At 42.6% G+C, this 19,656-nt stretch overlaps 1 protein-coding gene across 8 annotated transcripts in view; it reads right to left on the bottom strand.

Moving 5' to 3' along the window:
- The window catches only part of znf512 (zinc finger protein 512), a 64,007-nt gene that overhangs the window by 26,440 nt on the left and 17,911 nt on the right, over positions 1 to 19,656 (bottom strand). For 7 of the 8 annotated variants that reach the window (XM_059645487.1, XM_059645483.1, XM_059645484.1 and 4 more), the window contains 4 exons: positions 19,061 to 19,131; positions 17,990 to 18,177; positions 14,704 to 14,787; positions 4,495 to 4,611 (listed from right to left, as the gene is read on the bottom strand). In XM_059645487.1, coding sequence (XP_059501470.1) covers positions 4,495 to 4,611; positions 14,704 to 14,787; positions 17,990 to 18,177; positions 19,061 to 19,131 — 460 coding nt within the window. The remainder of the gene's footprint in view (positions 1 to 4,494; positions 4,612 to 14,703; positions 14,788 to 17,989; positions 18,178 to 19,060; positions 19,132 to 19,656) is intronic. The other variant, XM_059645482.1, reaches the window with a different exon arrangement.

Consider the following 19,656-nt stretch of genomic DNA (forward strand, 5'->3'; position numbering starts at 1 on the left):
TGGAAATAAGTGGGGAGTGGGGCTGGGGGAAGGTAGGTGGGATAGTGATAGGTGGACGCAGGCAGGGGGTAGTGTAGAATGGTCAGTGGTAAGGGCGGGACAGATAGATGAGCAAGAAGATGGGCTGGTTCTTTCAGGTCAAGGTAGTGGAAATGAGAGGGAGAGTTGGACATGGGATGAAGGCATTTTGAAACTGGCGAATTCTATGCTGAGGCCATTGCGCTGTAAGCTCCCAAGGTGGAATAGGACATGTTGTTTCTCCAATTTGCATGTAACTTCATTGTGACACTGGACGAAGCCCAGGATGGACACGTCACCAAGGGATTGGGGGGGTGTCACGTAGAGGTGATGGCCTAGTGGTATTATCACTGGACTGTTAATCCAGAGACACAGATAATGTTCTGGGGATCCGGGTTTGAATCCCACCATAGCAGATGGTGGAAACTGAATTCAATAAATATCTGGAATTAACAAATTTACTAATGACTGTGAATCCATTGTCGAATGTTGGAAAAACCAACCTGGTTCACTAATGTCCTTTAAGGAAGGAAACTGCCCTCCTTACCTGGTCTGGCCTACATGTGACTCCAGACCCAGAACAGTGTGGTTGACTCTTAACAGCCCTCTGATCAATTACAGATGGGCAATAAATGCTGCCTGGCCAGCATCGCCCTAATCACGTGAATGAATAAAGAAAACAAAAAAAAAGTTCGCAACTGGAAGATGTTATTGATAACAGCTTCGAGTGAAGCTGCTCTGCAAACCAGTCACAGACTCTGCTCTTGGTCTCACTGATGTAGAAATGACCTGGATACAGTAGAGCAGGTTGGAGGACTTACAGGTCTGTCGGATTTGGAAAGATTGTTTGAGTTCTTGGACTGAGGTGCGAGGGGATGTGCAAGGGCAGGTATAGCACCTCCTGCAGTTAGAGAAAGGTACCCCGTATGGTCAGGTTGGTGGGGAGCATGGAGCGCCAAAGGAGTCACGGAGTGAGATATAATCAGAGGCTTAGATAGGGTGGATAGGGAGAGCCTTTTTCCTAGGATGGTGACTGCGAGCACGAGGGGGCATAGCTTTAAATTGAGGGGTGAAAGATATAGGACAGATGTCAGAGGTGGTTTCTTTACTCAGAGAGTAGTAAGGGATTGGAACACTTTGCCCGCAACGGTAGTAGATTCGCCAACTTTAGGTACATTTAAGTCATCATTGGATAAGCATATGGACGTACATGGAACAGTGTTCACAAGGAAGAGATATTAGAAATCCTAGAGGGTGAAGATAGATAAGATCCCCGGGTCGGATGGGATTTATCCTCGGATCCTCTGTGAAGCCAGGGAGGAGATTGCCGAGCCTTTGGCATTGATCTTTAACTCGTCATTGTCTACAGGAATAGTGCCAGACGACTGGAGGATAGCAAATGTGGTTCCCCTGTTCAAGAAGGGGAGTAGAGACAACCCTGGTAATTACAGACCAGTGAGCCTTACCTCAGTTGTTGGTAAAGTGTTGGAAAAGGTTATAAGGGATAGGATTTATAATCATCTAGAAAAGAATAAAATTGATTAGGGATAGTCAGCACGGTTTTGTGAAGGGAAGGTCGTGCCTCACAAACCTTATTGAGTTCTTTGAGAAGGTGACCAAACAGATAGATGAGAGTAAACCGGTTGATGTGGTGTATCTGGATTTCAGCAAGGCGTTCGATAAGGCTCCCCACAATAGGCTATTGTACAAAATGCGGAGGAATAGAATTGTGGGAGACATAGCAGTTTGGATCAGAAATTGGCTTGCTGAAAGAAGACAGAGGGTGGTAATTGATGGGAAATGTTCATCCTGGAGACCAGTTACTAGTGGTGTACCGCAAGGGTCGGTGTTGGGTCCACTGTTGTTTGTCATTTTTATAAATGACCTGGATGAGGGCGTAGAAGGATGGGTTAGTAAATTTGCAGATGACACTAAGGTCGGTGGAGTTGTGGATAGTGACGAAGGATGCTGTAGGTTGCAGAGAGACATAGATAAGCTGCAGAGCTGGGCTGAGAGGTGACAAATGGAGTTTAATGCGGACAAGTGTGAGGTGATGCACTTTGGTAGGAGTAACTGGAAGGCAAAGTACAGGGCTAATGGTAAGATTCTTAGCAGTGTAGATGAACAGAGAGATCTCTGTGTCCATGTACACAGATCCTTGAAAGTTGCCACCCAGGTTGACAGGTCTGTTAAGAAGGCATACAGTGTTTTAGCTTTTATTAATAGAGGGATCGAGTTCCGGAACCAAGAGGTTATGGTGAAACTGTACAAAACTCTGGTGCGGCCGCACTTGGAGTATTGTGTACAGTTCTGGCCACCGCATTATAAGAAGGATGTGGAAGCTTTGGAAAGGGTGCAGAGGAGATTTACTAGGATGTTGCCTGGTATGGAGGGAAGGTCTTACAAGGAAAGGCTAAGGGACTTGAGACTGTTTTCATTAGAGAGAAGAAGGTTGAGAGGTGACTTAATTGAAATATAAAAAATAATCAGAGGGTTAGATAGGGTGGATAGGGAGAGCCTTTTTCCTAGGATGGGGACGGCGAGCACGCGGGGGCATAGCTTTAAATTGAGGGGTGAAAGATATAGGACAGATGTCAGAGGTAGTTTCTTTACTCAGAGAGTAGTAAGGGAATGGAACGCGTTGCCTGCAACGGTAGTAGATTCGCCAACATTAGGTACATTTAAGTCGTCATTGGACAAGCATATGGATGTACATGGAATAGTGTAGGTTAGATGGGCTTCAGATCGGTATGACAGGTCGGCAAAATATCAAGGGCCAAAGGGCCTGTACTGTGCTGTAAGGTTCTATGATCCCCATGAAAGGCAGGTAGGGATGGGGAAGAAAATCTCTCTGATGGTGGGGTTAGATTGCAGGTGGCAGAAGTGACAGAAGATGAGGGGGTGGTAAGTGAGGACCGGGGAACTCTGGCTTTATTTTTGTTGTGGGGGGGGGGGTGGTTTTGAGAGCTAGAGATGTGGTCGTTGCAGTCCTTGAAGTAGAGGAGGATATCTGGGATGCTGGAGGGAATGCTCCATCATGGGAGCGGATGTGTTGGAGGCGGAGGAATTGGAATTATGGGATCACGTTCTTGTGGTTGGGTGAGAGGAGGTGTAGTCAAGGTAGCTATGGGAGTCAGTGGGTTTGAAATTGATGCCACCGCTGAGATGGTTACCAGCTGCCCAACTGAACTCATCTCCAATTACTTTTACTCTGTTTTTTCTCTCTGGTCGAGCTACATTCAGGACACTATCTATGTCCTCCACCTTTAGTCATTTCTCATTACAAGAAATCAAGATCAAAGGAAAGAGTAAGAACAGAATTAATAAACTGACGGAAGCAGAGAAAACCAATAATCCTCTTATTTAGATCCTTCATGATTTGTACAAACACTTTCACCTTTTCCCCCCCACACAAGAAACTTGCTATGTGGAATACAATTAACCATGACAAGGAGATGTGGCCTACTACTTCACTTCAAACTACTCAAGCAAAGGCTTGAACTCATCCCCATTCACTCCTTATACACACAATTCATGGTTAAGCCCACAAGCTGCCTGTGTATCAAATCAAAACAGCAATCTCAGCCAGGATTTGTCTGGTTGACAGTAGGCATGATAAACTCTAATGAGTAGAAATATGAAAGACCAGGACTATTTTCACTGGATCAAAGAAGCTGCAGAGTAATTAACAATTTTGAAGTGATGAACGATTTTGATAGACTAGCTGGGGAGCAAGCATAGAGGAGTTATCATATTAAAATAGTTTGAATGAGAATAGGAAAATAGCATTATATAGAGGTTCAGAGAACTGAAGAGATGGTTTGGGACAGGGAGTGGTTGAGGCATCAACTATAGTGACCTACTTATTCAAGTCAATATAATTTGATAGTCAGTATAGCATTGGTTTGCAATGCAGAGAGACACAAACAGCACAGGTTCAACTCCCACAGCAGCTATGGATAACATGAAGGCCTTGCCTTCTCAACCTCTCACCATGGCTGAGAAATGACGACCCCTCAGGTTAAAACACCCACCTATCATCTCTCTCTAATTGGATAAGTATTTTGAAGTGCAGAGCTAAAAGAGAGGCAGTAAGTGTGTTTTGGATTTCACTGTTTTAGAGCTGTGCAGGCAGCATGGATCAAATTTGTGCTGTAGATTTTTGTGGATCATACAAAAGTCAAAAAGCAGCTGGAAAACACATCAACTAGAACAGCAAAAGATAAATGAAATTGATTAACCCTTTTAAATTCAATGCAGTGCAGTCAAATCATTAGAAAGCTTACCTCCAGCAATAATTACAAACCAAGCATGATATCTGTTACACCTCACATCATATAGATAGAATAAAGTAAAAAAACATGAACTGTCATTAAGCATCCCATGTAATATGTACATAATTTTTAAACATTTTGTTTCTGCTATTAATCCCAGCCAAGACAAATTACTTTCAACTCAGCAGCATTTACCTCATACCTGCTGGATATGAAGGAGGATCCTTTCTCACATATTGAGAACGATTTCTGGATTTTGGTTTCTGTGTTTTGGTATCGACTTTAAAGGATTTTCTTTTTTTATCATGTTTATTTGTTACTGTAAATAAAAAGTACCATAAATTGAAACAGTAATATGTATCCAAGCACATTACTCTAGACTAAAAGAAAGGTACATGTTACCTACCATACACAGAAGTATATGCCATTATGGGTGGCACAGTGGCTTAGTAGTTAGCACTGCTGCCTCACAGCGGCAGGGACGTGCGTTCAATTCCAGCCTCAGGTGACTGACTGCGTGGAGTCTGCATGTCCTCACTTTACGTACAGGTTTTCTTCAGTGCTCTGAATTTTTTTCCACAGTCGAAAGACATGCAGGTTAGGTGAACTGGCCATGCTGAATTAACCATCACTCCAGGGATGAGCAGAATTAGGTGGATTAGCCATGGGAAATGCAGAGTCACAGGGATATTGTAGCAGATGAGTGGGGAGGAGGGAGGTGGATCAGGGTGTCATGCTCTTTAGAATGTTGGTGTGGACTCGATGGGCTAAATGGTCAGCTTCCACACTAAGGATTAGAACATAGAACATAGAACAGTACAGCACAGAACAGGCCCTTCAGCCCACAATGTTGTGCCGACCATTGATCCTCATGGATGCACCCTCAAATTTCTGTGACCATATGCATGTCCAGCAGTCTCTTAAATGACCCCAATGACCTTGCTTCCACAACTGCTGCTGGCAACGCATTCCATGCTCTCACAACTCTCTGCGTAAAGAACCTGCCTCTGACATCCCCTCTATACTTTCCACCAACCAGCTTAAAACTATGACCCCTCGTGCTAGCCATTTCTGCCCTGGGAAATAGTCTCTGGCTATCGACTCTATCTATGCCTCTCATTATCTTGTATACCTCAATTAGGTCCCCTCTCCTCCTCCTTTTCTCCAATGAAAAGAGACCGAGCTCAGTCAACCTCTCTTCATAAGATAAGCCCTCCAGTCCAGGCAGCATCCTGGTAAACCTCCTCTGAACCCTCTCCAAAGCATCCACATCTTTCCTATAATAGGGCGCCCAGAACTGGACGCAGTATTCCAAGTGCGGTCTAACCAAAGTTTTATAGAGCTGCAACAAGATCTCACGACTCTTAAACTCAATGCCCCTGTTAATGAAAGCCAAAACACCATATGCTTTCTTAACAACCCTGTCCACTTGGGTGGCCATTTTAAGGGATCTATGTATCTGCACACCAAGATCCCTCTGTTCCTCCACGCTGCCAAGAATCCTATCCTTAATCCTGTACTCAGCTTTCAAATTCGACCTTCCAAAATGCATCACCTCGCATTTATCCAGGTTGAACTCCATCTGCCACCTCTCAGCCCATCTCTGCATCCTGTCAATGTCCCGCTGCAGCCTACAACAGCCCTCTACACTGTCAACGACACCTCCGACCTTTGTGTCGTCTGCAAACTTGCTGACCCATCCTTCAATTCCCTCGTCCAAGTCATTAATAAAAATTACAAACAGTAGAGGCCCAAGGACAGAGCCCTGTGGAACCCCACTCACCACTGACTTCCAGGCAGAATATTTTCCTTCTACTACCACTCGCTGTCTTCTGTTGGCCAGCCAATTCTGTATCCAAGCAGCTAAGTTCCCCTGTATCCCATTCCTCCTGACCTTCTGAATGAGCCTTCCATGGGGAACCTTATCAAATGCCTTACTGAAGTCCATATACACCACATCCACAGCTTGACCCTCATCAACCTTACTAGTCACATCCTCAAAAAACTCGATAAGGTTTGTAAGGCATGACCTACCCCTCACAAAGCCGTGTTGACTGTATTTGATCAAGCCATGCTCTTCCAGATGGTCATAAATCTTATCCCTCAGAATCCTTTCTAACACCTTGCAGACGACAGACGTGAGACTTACCGGTCTATAATTGCCGGGGATTTCCCTATTTCCTTTCTTGAAGAGAGGAATTACATTTGCCTCTCTCCAGTCCTCAGGTACGACTCCAGTGGAGAGCGAGGATGCAAAGATCTTCGCAAGTGGCGAAGCAATTGCATTTCTCGCTTCCCAAAGCAGCCGAGGACAAATCTGATCCGGGCCTGGCGACTTGTCAATCTTAATGTTTGACAAAATTTTCAGTACATCAGCTTCCTCTATCTCTATCCATTCCAGCATGCACACCTGCTCTTCAAAGGTTTCATTCACTACACAGGTCGTTTCTTTCGTAAAGACAGAAGCAAAAAACTCATTTAGGGCTTCCCCTACCTCCTCAGGCTCCACACACAAGTTCCCTATGCTATCCCTGATCGGCCCTACTCTTTCTTTGACCATTCTCTTATTCCTCACGTAAGTGTAAAATGCCTTTGTGTTTTCCCGGATTCCTTCTGCCAAGCCTTTCTCGTGCCCCCTCCTGGCTCTCCTCAGACCATTTTTGAGCTCCTTCCTTGCCTGCATGTAATCCTCTCTAGCTGAACTTGACCCTAGCTTCCTCCACCTTATGTAAGCTACCTTCTTCCTTTTCACTAGAAGCTCCACCACTCTCGTCATCCAAGGTTCCTTTATCTTACCCCGTCTTGCCTGTCTCAGAGGGACATATTTACTCATCACTCCCAACAACTGTTCCTTGAACCATCTCCACATGTCTATAGTTCCCTTACCATGGAACAACTGCTCCCAGTCCATGCTTCCTAACTCGTGTCTAATCGCATCATAGTTTCCTCTTCCCCAATTAAATATCCTCCCATTCTGCCTAATCCTCTCCTTCTCCATAGCTATGTAGAATGAGAGAGTGTTATGGTCACTATCACCAAAATGCTCTCCCACCACAAGATCTGATACCTGCCCCGGCTCGTTTCCGAGCACCAAGTCTAGAATGGCCTCTCCCCTCGTCGGCCTGTCAACGTACTGCGTTAGGAAACCCTCCTGAACACACCTTACAAAAACAGCTCCATTCAAATCTTCTGCTCGAAGGAGGTTCCAATCAATATTAGGAAAGTTAAAGTCACCCATTACAACAACCCTACTGCGTCCACACTTTTCCAAAATCTGTCGACCTATGCTTTCTACAATCTCCCTGCTGCTATTGGGGGGCCTGTAGTAAACCCCTAACGAGGTGACTACTCCCTTGCTGTTCCTAATTTCCACCCATACTGACTCAGTAGGCAGATCTTCCTCGACAATGGAAGCTTCTGTAGCTGTGATACCCTCTCTGATTAGTAGTGCTACACCCCCTCCTCTTTTTCCCCCCTCCCTATTCTTTTTAAATGTTCTAAACCCTGGAATATCCAGCAACCATTCCAGCCCATGAGAAACCCATGTCTCTGTTATGGCCACAACATCATAGCACCAGGTACTGATCCTCTGATTATTAGAAACAAGTGTAGCATTAAAACAACACTGGAGTATCACTGGAGCACCACAAGATGTCAGAATACCTACTTATTCAAGTCAACCTAATTTGACAGTTAATATAGCATTGGTTTGCAACGCAGAGTGACACAAACAGCATAGGTTCAACTCCCACAGCAGCTATAGATAACATGAAGACCTTGCCTTCTCAGCCTCTCGCCATGGCTGAGAAATCATGACCCCCTCAGGTTAAAACACCCACATATCATCTCTCTCTAATGAGATAGCAGCCCTATTGACCAGTAGGACTATGGTGACTCTATTTTCAATACTGCATTAATACAAAGGCCCAGATTTGCATTAATATAAATGCTAAAATGCAGCAGACCCAGCACTGGTACTTGCGGTCACAGGCCTCCAGTTTGAAAAGCAACCTTTCACTAACTTTGAATCAGTTCTCTCTGTATTCCATGTGATCTAACCTTATTTACCAGGTCTACTATGAGGAACCTGGTCAAATGCCTCACTGAAGTCCATATAGATCATGTCCACTGCTCTGTCTTCAACAATTCCTTTTATAACTTCTTCAAATATCTCTTGTGTTAGTGAGACACAATTTCCCATGTACAATGCAGTGTTGACTATCCCCAAATCAGTCCTTGCCTTTCCAAATACACAAAAATCTTGTTCCTTAGGATCCCTTCCAACAACTTGCACACCACTGATGTCAGGCTCAACGATCTATAGCTCCCTGGCTTTTCCTCACGACCTTTCTTAAATAATGGCCTAACGTTAGCTGACGTCCAGTCGTCCCGGACCTCACCATTGATGATACAATTATCTTAGCAAATGGCCCAATCACTTCCCTAGTTTACCACAGAATTCTAGAGTCCACCTGATCTGGTCCAAAGGATTTATCCACCTCAGAGCACAACCAGGGCCCTGATCAAATCAGACAATGGGCCAAGGAGTGGCACATGGAGTTTAATTTAGATAATTATGAAGTGCTACATTTTGGAAACACAAATCAGGGCAGCACTTAGGCACTTAATGGTAAGGTTCTGGGTAATGTTGCTGAACAAAGAGACCTTGGGGTGCAGGTTCACAGTTCCTTGAAGGTGGAGTCGCAGGTATACAGGCTAGTAAAGGAGGTCTTTGGTAGGTTTGTCTTTATTGATCAGTGCATCGAGTACAGACGTTAGGAGGTCATGTTGTGGCTGTATAGGAGATTGGTTAGGCCAATTCTGGAATACTGTGTGCAGATCTGGTCTCCCTGCTATAGGAAGGGTGTGTGAAACTTGAATAAGTTCAGGAAAGATTGACAAGGATGTTGCCAGGGTTGGAGGATTTGAGCTAAAGGTGGGGGCTGAATAGGCTGAGACTATTTTTCCGACTGTGTCAGAGGCTGAGGGCTGACTTTATACAGGCTTATAAAATCATGAGGGGCATGGGTAGAGTGAATAGCCAATGTCTTTTTCCTGAGGTGGGGTAGTCCAAAACTAGAGGGCAAAGGTTTAAGTGAAAGAAGAAAGCTTTAAGAGGGACTTAAGGGGCAACGTTTTCTCGCTGAAGGTGGTACATATATGGAATGAGCTGCCAGAGGAAGTGGTGGAAGCTGGTACAATTACAACTTTTAAAAGGCATCTGGATTGGTTTATGCGTAGGAAGGATTTAGAGGGGTATGGGCCAAATGCTGGCAAATGGGACGAGATTAATTTAGGATATCTGGTTGGCATGGATGATTTGAATCAAAAAGTGTTTCCACGCTATACAGTTCTATGACTCCAATAACGGTGAGGTTAACAATGCTTATTGCTGTTTTGAAGTACATTGGACAACAATTTCAAGAGGATGCACATGCAGGATTCAACTCGACAGGCAAATCTGAAGCTTTGAACTAAGATGCCAAGATCCCCATCAACACCTCATAAATGCATCAATTTCACTGCTGAGACTAAAGTTATAAAGTTGTACTTACCCACCAGTTACATAATAAATATAACAAAAAGAACTGGAGCTTCTATACTCAGATTAAATGAACTTCTAAGGGGATGATCAGTCATAATTTCTGACAACCTCTTTAGTCCTGAAAATGTATTTTTAACAAGTGTGAAATCATTTCAACAGAATTGTAGAATCCTTCTATTTCCATGCAATATAAGTTTCCAAATCTTTATTTAAATTCCTGTCCACGATTTAAATCTAATTTATAACTCCCGACCTAGACGCGACATGGCTCAGCAAGGGTTCTCCAATCTGACTGGTGTGTGGCTGACCAATACAAACAACAGCAAAGCTCATCAACCACAAATCCCCTGTAGATAGTGCCCCTAATGAAAGCAACTCTACTCTTGAAAACCCAGAAACAACGTGGGCAATTAGTGCAGTAAACTGCAAGTACTGTTCCTTCATTACTGAACGCAAAATTCAGGTCCAGCTTAAGTGAGTACTCGAGCCATTTGGAGCAGGGTTCAGAGACATAATTCAGTCTTCGTTTTGAAGTCAAATATATGAATTGTATTTTTGCATTTATTTCCATTTATATATATTTTGTTGACATATACTTCTGTCAAGTGTGTGCTAACATTTTTGTAACAAGACGTTTCATCTCTACATTGCAGATTGTATGTGCCACTGATAAATATTTCCAAGCACAGATGTGATGGGTTTAAAGATGATACCAAAGATAACAAGGTGTAGAGCTGGATGAACACAGCAGGCCAAGCAGCCTCAGAGGAGCAGGAAAGCTGACGTTTCAGGCCTAGACCCTTCTTCAGAAATGCGGGAAGAGGAAGAGGGTTCTGAAATAAAAAGGGAGAGGGAGAGGCAGAAGATGGATAAAGAAGATAAGTGGAGAGGAGGAGACAGACAGGTCAAAGGGGTAGTGATGGAGCCAGTAAAGGTGACAGTAGGTGGGGAGTTAGGGAGAGGATAGGTCAGTCCAGGGAGGACAGACAGGTCAGGGGGGCGGGGGGGGGGGGGAGAATGAGGCTAGTAGGTAGGAGATGGGGGTGGGGCTTGAGGTGGAAAGAGGGGATAGGTAGGAGGAAGGACAGGTTACGGATGCGGAGACAAGCTGGGCTGCTTTTGGGATGCAGTAGGGGGAGGGGAGATTTTGAAGCTCGTGAAGTCTACATTGATACCATTGGGCTGCAAGGTTTCCAAGAGAAATATGAGGTGCTGTTGCTGCAACCTTCAGTTGGCATTGATGTGGCACTACAGGAGACCCAGGATGGACATGTCGCCTAAGGAATGGGAGGAGGAGCTGAGATGGTTCCCGACTGGGAGGTTTTAGATTAGATTACCTACAGTGTGGAAACAGGCCCTTTGGCCCAACAAATCCACACCGCCCCTTGAAGAATCCAACCCAGACCCATCACCCATAACCCACACACCCATGAACACTACAGGCAATTTAGCATGGCCAATCCACCTAGCCTGCACACCTTTGGACTGTGGGAAGAAACCGGAGTGCCCGGAGGAAACCCAGGCAGACACGGGGAGAATGTGCAAACTCCACACAGACAGTCGCCCAAGGCTGGAATCGAACCTGGGTCCCTGGCGCTGTGAGGCTGCAGTGCTAACCACTGAGCCACCGTGCCGCCTTTAACCTTGTTACCTACTCATGCAGTTGTTTAGTTCAAACCGAGCGTAGATGTTCCACAAAGCAGTCCCCAAGCCTCCGCTTGGTTTCCCCAATGTAGAGGAGGCACAACTGGAACAGCGGATACAGTACACCACATTAGCAGATGTGCACGTGAACATCTGCTTGATGTGGAAAGTCTTCTTGGGGCCTGGGATTGGGGAGGGGGGGTGTTGGAGGTGCAGGGGCTGGAGAAGCACTTCCTGCGGTAGCAGGGAGAAGTGCCAGGTATGGTGGGCCTGGAGGGGAGTGTGGAGCAGACAAGGGAGTCACGGAGATAGTGGTCCCTCCAGAAAGCAGATAATGGTGGGGAGTGAAAAATGTCTTTGGTGGTGGGATTGGATTGCAGTTGGCAGGAGTGTCGGAGGATGATGCCATGGATCCCGAGGTTGGCAGGGTGGTATGTGAGAATGAGGGGGATTCTGTTTTAGTTGTTATTGCGAGGAGGGGACTGTGAGGGATGAGTTGCGGGAAATGCGGGAGACACTGTCGAGGGCGTTCTCGACCACTGTGGGGGGGGGTGTTGCGGTCCTTGAATAACGAGGACATCTGAGATGTGTGCGGGAGTGGAATACCTCATCCCGGGAGCAGATGTGGCAGAGGTGAAGGAATTGGGAATAGGGGATGGCATTTTTGCAGAAATGTGGGTGGAAGGAAGTATATTCTAGATAGCTGTGGGGGTCGGTGGGCTTGAAATGGATATCGGTTTTCAGGTGGTTGCCAGAGATGGAAACAGAGGTCCAGGAAGGAGAGAGAGGTATCAGAGATGGTCCAGGTGAACTTAAGATAGAGGTGGAAGACATTGGTGAAGTGGATGAACTGTTTGAGCTCCTCGTGGGAGCACGAGGCGACGCCAATACAGTCAATGTAACGGAGGAAGAGGTGGGGTTTACGGCCAGTGTAGCGACAGAAGAGGGATTGTCCACATAACCTACAAAGAGGCAGGCATAGCTTGGGCCCATGCGGGTATCCACGACCATCCCCTTTGTCTGTAGGAAGTGGCTTGTTATCTCAGATTATCCAGCATCTGCAGTTCCCACTATCTCTTAAAGATAATACTAATTGTGTTTCAGTAAAACTTATTTTTCCCTTTCCCAAAATTCTATGGAAAAAAACACTTTGTCCTCAGGTCAGATATTGTATTGGCCTTGGTGCAGAATACTGTTTTGTCTAATCCACTTTATTAAATATTTTTTAGCTGCAATATCAGAAGGGCAGCGAGATATCTCCAACTTATAATACCAGCCACCCTGGTGGCCTACCATTACAATTAGGCCAAATCAGGATAGATTTCAGTCTGCATACAGTCCCTGAAATTTATTTCTCATAATCGGCCAGTTATAAAATGTCTCTTCACACTTGGTTTGATTTGAACCCCAGCATCAGGGAGAAAGGACTCTTCTGCCAGCCCACTGTTATCAGAGTTCATACTTCTAATAATTGTTGGTGGACACCATGTATTTTATATCTCCAAGTTTTGACAGTAGATTTGTAGCTCAGGTTGTAGGTGTTGAGGTTATTGAGATTGGTTGGCACGCAAAGTTGGTTTCTTGTTTCGCAGACGTTTCGTTACCATGCTGGGTAACATCCTCAGCGCAGCCTCCAATGAAGCGTTGGTGTGTTTTCCGACCTAGTTTTTAGAACTCTGGGGTCCGTCGAGATAGATTGCCTCACTTCTGGTTTTCCTTCACAGTGGAATGTATATGGGATACAGCTCAATGTGTTTATTAATAGCATGCTTCGTGGAGTGCCCTGCTTCTAGGAATTCTCATGCTTGTCTCTGCCTAGCCTGTCCCAGGATCTTGGTGTTGTCCCAGTCGAAGTGGTCGTTCTCCTTGTCCGTGTAGATTGAGATGAATGAGTATTGGTCGTGTCTTTATGTAGCCAGTTGGTGCTCATGTAAAGTTGTTTTTAGTTTCCTTCCTGTTTGTCTGATGTAGTGTTTCTCGCAGTCTCTGCAGGGGATCCTGTAGACGAAACTGGTCCAGCTCATGGTGGGGAGTGGGTCTTTAGTTCGGGTGAGCAGTTGTTGTAGGGTTGACGTGGGCTTATGTGCCATTCTGATGCCCAGCGTTCATAGGAATCTTGTGGTGAGTTTCGACGTGTTCCTGCTGTAGGGTAGTGTGATGAGTGTGTCGGGGCGTATGGTATCTCACTGATGCTGTTTGTGTAGGCATCTTCTGACCCAGTTTTTTGGATATCCATTATCCTTGAACACTTGGAAGAGGTATTCTTCTTCCTCTTGGCATAGTTCCGTGTTGCTGCAGCGTATTGTTGCCTTTTTAAATATTAATAAATACATTGAACGCGCCCCCATATACATTCCACTATGAAGGAAATAATAAACTTTATATGATAATATGAGCAACATTCTCTCAAGTTAAAAACACCTAATCCTGAAGTTAGGCCAATTATTTGATGAAAACTAACATTCTAGGTAAACGGCCTGCATATAAATAGTAAAGCAACATCTGATCTAGATTTGTATTTTTCATTATTTACATGTGCAGAACACAGCGGTTTGGCACAAACCTAGTTTTATTCAATTGCAAATCATTCCGTTTCCAGAAGTTCCAATTGTACCCACAAATTCCATGATAAGCAGAGATTGCCACATTTTCATGGTAATTTCCCCTCAGCATAGCCACAAACATTATAAAGATTATACAACTCTAAACTCATCCAGGAGACAGTTCTTACATTTCCTCAAAAGGCAAGTTTAGAAACCTTTTACTTCTAATTTATGATTTGCTACCATGACATATGCTCCTCTAGTTCTATTCCTTATATGGTAACCACGAGAAAGAAAATGGTAGCCGTCAATTTCTGTTACACGCCCCAGGTGATGGGGTATAATACTGTTAAAAATCTGTAAACATAGCACAATGTCATTCTTCTGCCAATTCCTCATGTTAAATGTGAAAGGGGGTCAAATGTATTTTGTAAGAGTTGTAATTGCATATTACGTAGCATGTACCATCAGCCCGAGTTTAAGAAGCACATATCCAGATGGGATCCAAAATTACACAGAAAACAAATTTTCTTTCTTTAAAAGCAAACAACTCAGGGGGAAGTAAGATTCATAAACAAGGTAGGCTTTAACGATGTCAGGGTAACATGCCAAAAACTCAGAACTTCACACAGCATGTCACATTGACTTTTCACAGTTCTTGCAGATGAAAATATTTTACCTGCAAGTTTTCTTTCTTTCCTGGGGAATTCATCAGTGTCAACAATATCCATTTTCCTCTTCTTTTGCACAGCTTTGCTCACCACTGAGAAAGATTACCAGATTAACTTTTGAAACAACGTGATAGTTGTGCAATAGAAATATTTCAAAGCTATACACGGGCTAAGACAAGTGAATACAAATACATAACTCACCTCCTGACTCCCCAAAACCTGTCCACAAGCTACAACACACGAGTGTGATGGAATAGTCCCCATTTTCCAGGATGAGTTCAGTTCCAACAAGTCGAGAAACTTAACATTATCCAGGGAAAAGTATTCCACTGATTGGCAACTCATCCACAACCTCAACATTCGTTCTCTTCATCACGGATGCACAGTAGCTGCTGCGTGCATCATCAATGAATGTACTGCAATAATTCATTAAGGCTCCTCCAACAGCACCTTTCTGAACCCACAATCTCTACCTGCTTGAAGGACAGGTCAGCGGATGCATTGGAACACAATCGCTTACAAGCTCCCCTCCAAGGCACATTGACTATAATTAGGTCAAACGTTTAGAACATCCGTTGTCAGTGTCTCTATGTTCCCAGAACAAGGCAGCAGTTTACCATCACATGCTCCAGCTCCAATAGGGATGGGCCTAACTAGCCATGCTCAAATCCTATGTAAAATTAATAGGAATGTGGTTAATACTTAATCTCCACAGTTAAGTTAAATTTTCATGACCAGAAAATTTACTTCTGCAAATTTAGCAGCTATCATACAAAGCCAATGTTAGACAGCAATTTAGGTCCTGAGGAGGAGCCAAATTAGTGCTGCAGGGATTAGCTTAGAGTCGTCTGTGGTTAAATACTGCAAAGCAGAAGACACAGTAAAATAAGATCAATTAAATAAAGTAATTCTGTTAGGAACTTCTTTGTAGATCCATGCCCGCTTTGAAACAAATGTAAAGCAGTTTTCAAAGGTGTAGTGTTACAATTTTAGCAAGCATTATGGCACTTATGGATAGGGAAGCAAGCTACAAAATCAGACAAATCATATTAAAGAGGAAAAAGGAAACAACATGAAAGTACAGAAAGTCAGAGAGCAAAAAACTATTTTGTATGTAGTGCCAACTGATAAACAATGATTTTCTGCATGTTTAATACTGCATTCAACTGGTGAAGGAATTCAGTACTTCAGTTTACACTTCCAAATAAGTAATCTTTGGTCAAGAATACCACACCTGGTGCAAAGTAAGCTTTCTCTACTCAGATTCTATAAATTGTTTTAGCTTCAACTTTAAAAAAAAAGTATGTATTCACATTTATATAATCTTATGACTTCCTAAAGCATTTCATACCAAAAAAGTCAGAGATAGTAGCAACTGCTGATGCTGGAGTCTAAGATAACAAGGTGTGAAGCTGGACGAACACAGCAGGCCAGGTAGCATCAGAAGAGCCGGAAAGCTATCATTTCGGGTCTGGGCCCTTCTTCAAAAAAAAGGGTCCAAACCCGAAACATCAGCTTTCCTGCTTCTCTGATGCTGTCTGGCCTGCTGTGTTCCTTCAGCTCCACACCTTGTTATCTTATACCAATAAAGTGTTGCTGTAATGTAAGAAACACAAGTGTAGCCCTTTTCTATCACACCATACTTGCCCTCACCCTTCCCAATCAGGAGCTGGTACAAAATATTCAGCAGATTTGTATTCTTCTTAAATAAGAACAGAGATACAACTCTCAAAATTACTTCCACTTTGGATCTGTGGCTGGCTGTATAAAGCCTTGCATCTGTTTTGACTGCACTTGAACTCTAGCGACAGAAACGAAACAGCACGACTATGACATCACCCAATTGCCAATAAATTATCCCTTGTTCTCTGCACAAAATCTTTGAATGGAAATTGGAAGGGATAAACATACTCAGCATCAAAATTGGATAGTTACAAGTCAAATTTTAAAAGTAATACACTGAAACAATAAAACAGTTGCTGCATTGCCAGACAGAACAGCTCACCTACAACAACTGCAATCATTATATTGATTTGTTACTGAAGATCTACTAAAGATGTCTAGGGCTCTGCAAAACATTCAGACAGCAACAAGAAAGTAAAATGGCTATGTCCCCGATTTGCTTCATTCCCCACACGTTATTTTATTGCCAATAATTTCACTACAAAGTAATTTTTCTTATGGACTCAACATTCACAATATTTATGATCACTTCCAGGCACCTGTCATTTCAATTCTCTGCCCCAATTAAACTTCTGCCTTTGGCGTTTTTGCTCTAACAAAGCTCAAATGGTAGCACGAGAACCAACACCTTAACTACTGATTAGATACTTCCTAAACATTTGTTTTTGGCGACACAACAGCAACAATTTTGGTGATTTTTCTACTCGTCATTCATACCTCCTCTTGAACTTTATTTTCCCTTTAATTGTCTCATTACCATTTCCTTTTACATGATCCATGCTTAATGTTGTTTAATTTCTTCTCCCTTGCACTCTAAGACAGTTTGCGCTTACTATCTTTCCTCACTTCTGTCCTGCTTTAAAACATATTCCATCTCTAGCTTTTTACTCATTGGAACAGAAATCTTAGACATGAAACATTAGCTTTCTTTCTCTGTCCATAGATCATGCCTGAGCCCAGTACTTGCTGCATTATTCCTTTACTTGTCTCATTATCATTTCCTTTTCCAGCAATTATGATTCCTAAAAACTCAAGTGAAAAGTAAGTTTGGAGAGTTCTGTTAAACAGCATAATGGAGTTCTCCTCACCCATACTCCTACAGAGTACTTTGCTGAGTATTTTGCCTATATGGGTTATCCAAGAATATTTTTCACGTGTGGATATTCAGATTTCTTACAATTTAAATTAAAAGTACATATACTTGAAAGGATTGAACCATGACTCTTGCTGGTACCCAACAGTTAGCATGATGAAGAGCAAACTCTGTTATTATGCATTCAGATAACTGCTGCTCATTTTCTGAATTCAGAGCGCAGCACAGAATCTGCAATATGCCAGTTCAAAACCATAAAGTCCATTTTAGATCATTTACACAAAACTAATCCCCAACTTCAACAAAATCTTTCTTGGACAATCAAGAATGCATTGATGGAATTATAAATAACACCTCCAGACAAGGGCCACATCAATAGTATGCAGGCAATACAATCTTTAACTTCAATTTCAACTTCAATGATTCTTCAAAATAATTTGCCCACTGCCAAGATTATGAACAAAGCATCAACAGTTGTGTGGTTCCCCCACAATTATAAAAATAAGATTTTAATTTACCTTTCTGCTTGCATTTTTCTCCAGACGCTTCCATCCCCTTCATCTCCAACCAGTATCTTGGCTTTCTGATTGACAGTTGTCCATCAGCTTCTACATTAACCTTATCGTCTGATGTTGAGGATGAAGCATCACTACAAAACTCTTCTTGGCTGTCCTTGGTAACAAAATTACTTTTGTACTGTTTATCGCTAGGAAAAAAAGTAAACAAACATTGTTTGTTTTCACAGCAACTGTAAACAACCCACTAGAGGAGGGCATCTACTTCATAAAAAGATGGTTCTAATGGGAAGGAGAAAGCGTATTTCAACTGAACGCATTGCTGAATATCCCCACTAATCATTTAAAAATTTAAAACGTTTCAGCTTATTGCAAGACTTGAAATAGGAATTTTAAACATAAAACACAGTCATTAATAAATTCAACAGGGATTTCAGGAGAAACTTCATTCCATAGACTAATCGTGCTGGAAAAAAAATTGCCACAAGGAGTAGGTGGAACAAATAAATGCATCCACGTTAGGTAAAAATTAAATAAGAGTCAAAGGATAGAGTCTAAGGAATAGAAGGATAGATTAGACAAAGTGAGATAGCTGGTGGCTCATGTGAAGCATAAACATCTGCATCATAGCTTGTTTCTGTATGATAAAATATTGCAATGTACAAGTCATACAACATGGAGTAGAAAATGGATATAGCTTCTAGACAATTCATTTTGATATAGAACGCTGTCATTGGTCCTTTGGTACGATCATTTAATTTATCCATTCTGCAGCTCTTCCCCAGAGCCCTATAACGGTTTTGCTTTAAAGTATATATCCAGGTTCCTTTGGAACGTTAGTAGTAAATCTGTGTCCATAACCCTGTCAGGCAATGCACTGCACATTGCAACAACTAAATATTATATATTTCATATTGTCTCTGGCTCTTTTAATCAAAAACAATTCTGCAAGTAACAAATGGTAAATGATAATTTTAATTAAAAAGTTTGAGGGAAATCTGGAAGAGAAATAAAAACGCTCAATTCAGAATTGTAAATGGAAATCATTTATACAATCCAGTAAACAATACATACTTTTCATTTCTCAAAGTGATCTTTATTTTTTGTATCCTTGGTTCTAATTCCTCTTCAGGAGGTTCAGTTGTCTAAAAAAAGTATTTTTGTAAATAGCAATTATAAAATTATAGTGCAACATTAAAACATCATACTCTATATTACTAAATACCACAAATTCAATAAAGAAACATTTGAAGAACAGAAAGGTGAATGAGTATTATATATTCCATTCCACAATACAGTCTAAATACACATCCCAAAATCAGATTATTAACATTTGCAACATTTCAGCAGAGCAGAGCCAAAAAGTTAGTAAGAATGAAGACTTTAACACACTGTCTTCTGAACAGTTTATAATCATTAAGATGTCACTACTGTCCTAATTGACTGAAGGAAGTGAACAACCATTCACTGTAGAATCTAAACGATTGTGTTTTATTGAAGATCAATGTGATTCCACATTGACCACATCGGCCACCCAGTCAGTTGGAAAGATCTGAAAATGCTCTAAGATTTATTAATAAACTCCAAGTTATATTTAATTTGACAGCCAGAGAACCAGATGTTTAACTTACTCTGTTGTCAAATCATTTCTCCTCATTCAGCCTTTCATT

Source organism: Stegostoma tigrinum, chromosome 4 (assembly GCF_030684315.1).
Source record: "Stegostoma tigrinum isolate sSteTig4 chromosome 4, sSteTig4.hap1, whole genome shotgun sequence".
Classification (NCBI taxonomy): domain Eukaryota; kingdom Metazoa; phylum Chordata; class Chondrichthyes; order Orectolobiformes; family Stegostomatidae; genus Stegostoma; species Stegostoma tigrinum.